This window comes from Nannobrachium achirus, assembly GCF_963921795.1.
Source record: "Nannobrachium achirus genome assembly, chromosome: 16".
In the NCBI taxonomy this organism is placed as follows: domain Eukaryota; kingdom Metazoa; phylum Chordata; class Actinopteri; order Myctophiformes; family Myctophidae; genus Nannobrachium; species Nannobrachium achirus.
In genome coordinates, this window is record NC_137823.1 from 19,052,485 (window position 1) to 19,062,303 (window position 9,819).

The following is a 9,819-nucleotide window of genomic DNA, read 5'->3' on the forward strand; positions in this document are numbered from 1 at the left end:
TGAAAATGGAAAAAGATGGGGGGAAAATGTATTTTTTGTTTTAACGTTTTTTTTATCGTCACTGTCGGGCAGAAACCTTGTATCTCCAAGTTTCAAATTTGTATGTTTTTTTTTTCGCAAAGTAAAGCCCTGCTTCATCATACAAGACTGACGCACAAAAGTAGTGAAAACAGCAGATCTACAAGCACACAACGCCTTGCGGTGCGAGGCGTTGTGTGCTTGTAGATCGGCTGTTTTCACTAGTTTAGTTCATTTTTTAAATGATAATTGTAAAACGAAGTTTTGGACATACAAGGTTTCCCCCCGACAACGACGATATATAAGGCTTTTATAATTTTTTGCGGCTCCAGACAGATTATTATTATTATTTTTTTGGTCCAATATGGCTCTTTCAACATTTTGGGTTGCCGACCCCTGGCCTAGTCATAGCTATCCACCTGTTTCCGCCAGAATTTACTGTAGCATTACTTGTGGGACACTTCCGGTTAACAGCAGACATACAAGCTCACGTCGCGTTGCAGATTAAACCGCTGTGAGCTTGTAGATCACACTCGGCTGCGACACCGGAAATGTCCGCACGTCTTCAGCGCAATGCATGATGGGATGTTGGAAACTTGTGGATAGTGCTCAATAGGAGCATGGCCTGTCACACTGCAAGGCCAGAACGTACCAGGGCTGAGAAGGAGCCATCTGTCTCAGCACCTCCAGGACTTTGTGCTGGGTTCATGGGCAGTTGACCAGGGCTCTATAGTACTATACGCCCATTCCTTTTTCTTTTCCCTCTACACCAAATATCTGTGGTGACATTAGCCGATCTATAGGGTCACAACGTGTCACCTTGTGCTGCATTGTGACCTCATAGATCTGCTATCTTCACCAAATGTTCGCCTCAGAATAGGGACGTTATTGGGGCTATGTAGTAAGTAGCGCCTTGCCTGTGTGTGTGTGTGCGCTAGGGTTGTGTGCTATGACCCATGTCGCTAAGAGAGAAGGAGCTGTGGTCGATCTGTTTCCATCACTGCGTGTGTGCGCAAGCAATCATCCGTGCGTGTGTGCGTGCAACTGTGTAAGTTTGTCATACCATCCATGCCCTGTTCCTTCTATAATTGATCAGTGGGCTGTCAATAATTAATCGGCACCTATTGATCCAGTTACATTGATGGGCATGCATGTTCTAAGTACAGTTTAAGTACTATTACACATGCATGCACGTGCACACATACAAAGTACACACACACACACACGCACACAAGTATAGTGTCTCCACTAGCAGTGACAGCAGGTTGTGATGAGAGCCCTCTCAAGTGCAGATAGCGTGAACATTCAGGTCAACATCAAGAATCAAGAAGGTTTTATTTGTCACTGTAGAACTTACACAAGCACAAGCAGTGAAATGTTGTTGGGACTTGTTCCGCTATAATTGTGCTAACATTCCTAATCTGATATTTTAAAGAAAGGGAAGAAATATGAATGTAGATTGTAGAAAAACATTATGCGTTGAGAACAAATGCTGCCCTATATATGGGGCGCGTGTGCACGCAGTTTCACAGCGATCGGAAATTAGGACAGACAGACAGACAGACAGACTCATGGGCGGGTAGCGCTATTCCGAGGTTGTTTCCGTTGTTTCGAGACACCAGTAGTCCGAGGCTAACCTGCCGATGCTGGTGAATACTAACCTGCCAACGCTGGTGAATGCTAACCTGCCGACGCTGATGAATTCCAATCTGCTGACGCTGGTGAATGCTAATGCTAACCCTAAGCCTAAACCCTAACCCTAAGCAGACTACTGGGACCTCGAAACAACGGGACCTCGGAATATGGAGATTTGGCCCAGACTCATATGAGTGAGTACAAACCGTAATCCTCTGATGTTTGTCCTTCCTTCATAACCCGTGTTGTCCTGCTCAATCACCAGGCTCTCATAAATGTCCTGCGGAGCCGGGAGAGAGAGAGAGAGCTTCCCGCGGTGCGTTCAGCCGCCGTCACCATGGTCGCAGGTCCTGTGAAGAGCTCTGTCCATACCAAGGTCATGTCCCTGCAGGGACGTGCTGGCCATTGGGAAAAGCGGGACAACTCCCGAACGGCCGGTTCATCCCCGGCCGGTCCAGGCCGGCCATTAGGAAAAAGAAAAAAAAATGTCGGCCTTCGGTCCATTTTGGGGGCTGGGCGGCCAACAAAGTCAATCGTCACTGTCGGGCAGAAACCTCGTATCTCCAAGTTTCAAATCTTGAAAATCTTTTCCGCAAAGCAAAGCCCTGCTTCATCATACAAGGCCGTCTCACAAAAGTAGTGAAAACAGCAGATCTACAAGCACACAACGCCTCGCGGTGCGAGGCGTTCTGTGCTTGTAGATCGGCTGTTTTCACTATAGTTTAAATCATTTTTAAAATGATAAATACAAAACAAACGGTTTTGGACATACAAGGTTTCCACCCGACAACAACGAAATATAACTTTTGTAATTGGCCCACTGGCTTGTCACTTGTCATGATCTGAAATGGCAAATCTTTGAGTTGCAGCAGCGCTATTAATAGAGAGATCTCTCTCTCATATAGCGCGAAATGAGGGCCTCTCCAACTTTTTTTCCCGGGCTGAATAAGGGCCCAGCATGTCCCTGTGTCCCTGACAGGAGGGTCCACAGGAGGACCCTGCAGGTTGTAGCGTGATAGAAAGCTTGTTGGATATTTTGACACACCGTAGCATTCTTCAGCTGTCTCGTGTGGAGCACGCCTTCTTAGCCACAACCTCAGTGTGCATGTGCACAGTGCATACTGTACAGGCCCGTGGAACAAAACAATATAGTTTTATCCGGTTTTGTTGGTGTTATTATCGAGTTTCCACAGTCAATCTTTTAGCTAAATGAAACACAATCAAGAAATACACTTTCCCTTCCCCTCTGGTCCCCTCTCCACACGCTGTGGACAGCGTGGAGATAAATCAAAAAGCCAAATGGCACACACACAGTGTCCACGCCACTGACACCAGCCAGCAGGATATATAGACAGATTTCTTGTTTACCAACATTGAGACTGCACCTGCCTGTTTCATATAATCATTTAGTTCCCAAAATATCCTCAAACCTGTTGATTCTAGTTGTTTAACCACTTAAACCCCATTATGTTGTTGAGTGGAGTCTGACGATTTGCGACGCGCTGTGAGCTTGTAGATCTGCTTGTGTTTGAGTGAAGGTTTTCCCCAGAACATACATGGATGCTGGACAGTGGACAACTTTGTTTTTTTACAACAAGGGTTCATATTTTAGATTGTAATTAGAGAAAAGAAACAGTGAGTGTTAAAATGTTTTCATTTGCTTCATTCTATTGTTTTATCGCGTTTACCATGCTAAAATGTGGGGCATGCGTACGCATGGGGGCATGCGTACAAGTGGCTAAATACCCGTATGTTTTTTTAGACACAATAAGCCAGCAATTTCTTTATTGCTATTTACAGTAACACTTCTAGCTTCTTGGGAATGGGCTTATTCTGTGTAAAATTACATATTTAGCCACTTGTACACATGCCCAACCACTGAAATAAGAATCTCTAAAACAATAGAAAGTAAATTAAATAATTTTAACACTCATCTTTTATATTCTTTAATTACAATCTAAAATATGAACCCCTCTTATAAAAAAACTTAAGTTGTCCTTTAAATGTATAGGCTGTATGCTAGCTCAGAACTGTACACAACATGGGTCTTCAACAGGAGGTCCGGGGAGTCGGGACCCCATGGAGGTCCTCAGCTCAGAGCCAAATATTTGTGATACCTATTTTTGTAAAACAAATTGAGTGGAAGTGAAAGTGTAAAATAAATGACGTACATTGGATCCATTAGCATCATTCATTATTTAGAACACAGATTTTTGTACTGAAAAGAATCGGGTTTGGTTATCTTTTGGTGACAAAAAATGTTGGTTCCGTGCTAGTGGAGAACCGTTCACAAGATAAACAAAAAGCCAACTAGGTTGTATTTGTCCTTTAACTTGTTTTGGACTTGGGACACACACGCACACGCACACGCGCACAGCACAGCACACGCGCGCACGCGCACACGCACACGCACACGCACACGCACACGCACACGCACACACACACACACACACACACACACACACACACACACACACACACACACACACACACACACACACACACTCAGGTCTCTGATCTTTCCACTCTTGGTTCTCAGTGGAAACCAGGGCAAGGTTTCAAAGGTCATGACTCAGCCCCACTCCGCCTCTGATTGGCTGAGGGCGGTCTGATGTCATCAGTGGAAAGTATAGCTCTCATGGATGGAAGTGATGCTGTAGCGTGCCAAGCTACCTCCAACCTGCTCTGGCTCCATTACCCAGCAGGCATTGGGTGTCTGGAGAGAGACAGACTCTCTCCAGCTCTTAAAAAAAACACAAACAAACAAAAAAACTAAAAACATTCAGGTCAGGAGAGGCTCATCATACAGGATACAGGATATAGTGACATTGGAAGTGATGACACGTAAAAACGAGCAGACAAAATTGGAACACGAAACACAAACTTTAAGCTAAATTATATTTGTACATAATAACATTTTCGGTCAATGTTACCTTCAGGTTGGTCTCAATGGTCTGTACTAGTAGTGTGGTGTAATAGGCCTAATGGTTCTGAATGAACAATCTCAGATTTCAAGACAATACACCTGTTTTAGAGAGTTAAACATGAGGGCAACATAATGACCAGAATATTCCAGAGAAAATCAAAGCAGATATAGAGTATGAATGAGAAATATTGTTTCAGTCTGTGAACCACAAACCACACAAGGACATTCCACCATATCGTTGTTGTCGGGTGGAAACCTTGTATAAGTCCAAAACCGCTCGTTTTGCATTTATCATTTTAGAAATGATTTCAACTTGTGAAAATAGCTGATCTATAAGCACACCTCGCATTGCTTGTACTGTAGATCTGCTATTTTCACTAGTTTTGTGCGACAGTCTTATGTGATGATGCAGGGCTTTACCTTACGGGGGAAAAAACGAGAGAAAACATGCACATTTGAAACCTGGAGATATGAGGTTTCTGCCCGACAGTGACGATATCAACCAGAAACCGGCATGCTGTTTTCTGGAAATAAGATACCCAGCTTCAGCACCTCTAAAATTGGACTAAAATCACCCCAATGAGTGTGTTAGATTTAGACTACTATCAAGTTTTTTTGCTAAATCTGCCTTGCATTTTTCTTTTCTTTTTTTTTGTATATAGGCCTACCTGAACTGGACAACTAAAAAGCCAGTCTAGGGTTTCATGCCCCAGTGACAGGATCAGTGACTGGTGAGCTGGTGACCTAGTGACTGGTTTAAGGGGCGGCAGTGGCTCAGGGGTAGAGAAACCGTCATTAGAACACAGAGGGTTCCCAGTTCGATCCCAGGCTCCCCCAGAGTTAGTGTCGAAGAGTCCTTGAGCAAGACTCTGAACCCCTAGTTGCTCCCAGTGAGCAGGTTGGTGCCTTGCATGGTTTCCTCCACCATCGGTGTATGAATGTGTGGGTGAATGGGTGAATGAATGTAATGCACAATCTATGTAAAGCGCCTTGGATAAAAGCGCTATATAAATGCACCATTTACCATTTAAGACTCCAGGTGAGCAGGTTGGTGCCTTCCTTGCATGGTTTCCTCTGCCATCAGCTAGTGTGTGTGTGTGTGTGTGTGTGTGTGTGTGTGTGTGTGTGTGTGTGTGTGTGTGTGTGTGTGTGTGTGTGTGTGTGTGTGTGTGTGTGTGTGTGTGTGTGTGTGTGTGTGTGTGAATGGGTGAATGTAATGCACAATCTCTGTAAAGCACCTTGGATGAAGGCGCTATATAAATGCACCATTTACCATAGCTCTCTGATACCCCCTAAAGGCTGCAAATGGGATCTCACGCAATGAGAAACATGATGTTTTCATCTTTTCTATTGCATCTGAAGAGAGATAGTTTTGTCCTGCGAAGATTCAGTATTATGTATTTAGTCTCATATTTGTTAAAAAAAAAAACTATAATTTTAGTGTTGAGCAAGTTACTTTTAAAATAGCTAGAAATGCCATGAAATGTAAGGAGAGGCAGCACTGCTAAAACAATGTCACCAGTTCCCAGTGGTGTAAAGTAACTAAGTAGGCTACATTTACTCAAGTACTGTACTTACAACTTTGAGGTATTTTAGAGAAAATAGGGGTTTTCTGTTTGCTTTACTTTGGAATAAATTGACGAATGCCCAGGAGTCAGCCCAGCTCCTCATCCAGAAAACTCCAGAAAACTCTCACCTCACTGGCCTCCTGGCATGTGCACTTAAACCTCTCCAACTGATCCAAAATGTCACGGCACGACTGGTCTTCAACCAACCAAAATTCTCACATGTCTCCCCCTTCTCCGGTCCTTCCACTGGCTCCCGGTTGCGGCCCACACAGAATACAAAACACTGATGCTGGCCTTCAAGGCAGCCAAAGGTATTTGCACCTACATACCTCCGAAGCCTGATCAACCCATACAACCCCACGCATTCACTCAGATCAGCCAACACAGGGATGCTGCTGACAGAACCCTCGCCCCAGGTCAAAAATCCACTCTGCCTATAGACAGCTCACCCTCCTGGCCCCCAAACTGGAATAAACTCCCTGTCGCACTTAGAACTACAGACTCACTCCCTAGCTTCCGCAGTGGTCTGAAGACTCACCTCTTCAGAGTCCACCTAAACCCATAGCACTTACTGTAGCACTCGCCTACCCTCGATAACCATACATGAAAGCTAGACAGCATTTTTAGGTTTTACAAAATGTTTTTAACTGATTAGGTGCGTGGTCTACCTACATTATTGTTTTTTCTTGATTGATATTTCTATGCATTTGTTGTAGCTATTGTTGTTGAAGTATTGACGTATTATCTTGCTTATTGTATTGATGTATTACCTGCTTATTGTAAGTCGATTAAAAGCGTCTGCTAAATGCCTAAATTGTAAATCTGCCTATTAAAATAGAATAAAATAGACTTTCCCTCTTTTTTCTGCACGCCACCGTTTCCACAAATAGGCTACTCCTACCAAATTCACACACATATCGGTCTCCGGAGTCAAGAGAGTTTAAACATGTAGTTCAGTATTAAAGTCTAACAACATCAGGATGATATCAGACCAACACAATGACACAGACATCAGAGGTCAGGTGGTTTTAGTGTCTATTAAATGTTGTACATTAACTATTATTACCAGACCGACAGGATAGGAAGTGAAGATCTTTTGCTGTGTGTGTGTGTGTGTGTTTGTGTGTGTGTGTGTGTGTGTGTGTGTGTGTGTGTGTGTGTGTGTGTGTGCGTGCATGCGTGCGTGCGTGCGTGCGTGCGTGCGTGCGCGACGTGCATGCGTGTGTGCGTGTGCAACACACACATCAGTGATTGGCTGTGGGCACAAACTGTAGCCTGGCTAAAAGGCACAGAGAAGAGTGGAGGATGTGAAGGGTTAACAGCTGCTGTACAAGGAGGAGTTTCTCAGGAACTGAAAGTAAAACGGTGACAGTAGGCTCGCTACGAATCCTTCAACAACACTTTTACAGAAATACTTCGAGGGTGAGTACAACATAAAGATTCTTTATTTATGAACAGAGAATGAAATGTTTATTAAACTGTATTCATACATATATTCTACTATTTTCATATTCCTTGAAATTCCCCAGTCTGATCTTTCAACTGGAAAGAACAAGGACAAAAGCACCTTTCAACATTATCGTGCTCAATTCCAATACAATCCAGAACGGGTTAACAACTATTATGTTTTGAGGACTGAGGAGTAGCATTTTGAAACTAAATACTTTCGCTTTTATTCTCAGATTGTGTCGAAATGGCCTCTGCCAGTATTCTCCATTCGGAGGAGCAGTTCCTGTGTTCCATCTGTCTGGATGTGTTCACCGATCCCATCACCACTCCATGTGGACACAACTACTGCAAAACCTGCACCACACAACACTGGGACGGCACTGATGTGTGTAAGTGTCCTCTATGTAACAAAAGCTTCTATAGGAAACCAGAAGTCTCTGTCAATAAAGTGCTCTCTGAGATGGCCGATCAGTTCAGGAAGAAACTGCAGCTGAAAATAAATTCCAGCACGAACCAGGAACCTGCTGAACCACATGAAGTCTCCTGTGACGTCTGCACTGAGAACAAGCTCAAAGCCATGAAGTCCTGCCTGGTGTGTCTGACCTCCTACTGTGAGACTCACCTGGAGCCTCATCACAGAATCGCCGGGTTAAAACGACACAAACTAATCGAGCCTTTGAAGAACCTGGAAGACTTGATGTGTAAGAAACATGACCGACCTCTGGACCTGTTCTGTAAGACTGACAACGTGTGTGTTTGTCAGTTCTGCACCGAGTTAGACCACAAGTTACATAGAATTGTGTCTCTGGAAGAAGAATGTGAGGGAAAGAAGGCTGAGCTGGGAAAGACAGAGGCGGACGTTCAGCAGATGATCCAGGAGAGACAAGTGAAGATTCAGGAGGTCAAACACTCAGTAGAGCTCAGCAAGAAAGACGCAGACAGAGAGATAGCAGACAGTGTGCAGGTATTTAATGCTCTGATCAGCTGTATTGAGAAAAGCCAGGCTCAGCTCATCGATGTGATTGAAGAGAAGCAGAAAACAACAGAGCAACAGGCTGAAGGCTTCATTAAAGAGCTGCAACAGGAAATCACTCAGTTACAGAAGAGAAGCTCTGAGCTGAAGCAGCTTTCACACACTGAAGACCACCTCCACCTCCTCCAGAACTTCACATCCATCAACAGCCCTCCACCAACCAAGGACTGGACAAAGGTCAATGTCCATCAGTCTTCATATGTGGGGACAGTGACAACAGCTGTGGCTCAGCTGAAGAAGACACTCAGTCAAGAAATGGAGAAGAAGCTGTGTGATGCTGAGCTGAGGAGGATCCAGAAATATGCAGTGGATGTAACTCTGGATCCTGATACAGCACACTGTGAACTCATCCTGTCTGAGGATGGAAAACAAGTGAGTCATGGAAATGTAAAGAAAAATCTGCCAGACAACAAAGAGAGATTCTCAAAATGTGCCAGTGTGCTAGGAAAACAAAGCTTCTCCTCAGGAAGGTTTTACTATGAGGTTCAGGTTAAAGGGAAGACTGGGTGGGATCTAGGAGTGGCCAGAGAGTCCATCAACAGGAAGGGAACAATCACACTGAATCCCCAAAACGGTTACTGGTCTATATGGTTGAGGAATAGAAATGAGTACAAGGCTCTTGCTGGCCCTGGTGTCCTCCTCCCTGTAGGAAACACAGTCCAAACAGTGGGAGTGTTTGTGGATTATGAGGAGAGTCTGGTCTCCTTTTATGATGTGGAGACCAGAGTTCATCTCTACTCTTTCACTGGCTGCACCTTCACTGAAAAACTCTATCCATTCTTCTGTCCTAATACTAATAATGATGGTGAAAATTCTGCTCCTCTGACCATCTCTCCTGTCAATCACACAGGCTAATTTACATTTACAAGATAATTATTTTGTATAATAGACACTAATATTTTATTTAACACATTCACTATATGGTCACTGTGCATTCAAACATGACATTCCAGATGAGACAATTTTGCAGCAAATTTGTATAAATGTTAAATGCTATATCTAATAGCTATGTACAAATAAACTTCATGAAAATGTAACTTTAACATAAAATGGCATAAAGGTGATTTTTTTTTTTAGAACTAAATGCTTCTTTTGGAATAAATAAGCATTACTTCCTTCTTTGCTTCTTCTATTTGGGGCATTTTTATTTAGTTTATTTTGTTATATCTGTTCAATTATTGTTTATTGTT

General features: G+C 43.5%; 1 protein-coding gene across 1 annotated transcript; it reads left to right on the forward strand.

The window, feature by feature from the left end:
* Positions 1–7,840: 7,840 nt before the first annotated feature.
* On the forward strand, positions 7,841–9,484 carry LOC308300131 (E3 ubiquitin-protein ligase TRIM21-like; the record flags this gene model as incomplete). The annotated part of the gene is made up of 1 exon (XM_080743925.1): positions 7,841–9,484. The coding sequence occupies one exon, from the start codon at positions 7,841–7,843 to the stop codon at positions 9,482–9,484; it is 1,644 nt and encodes a 547-aa protein (XP_080600051.1).
* Positions 9,485–9,819: the final 335 nt, after the last annotated feature.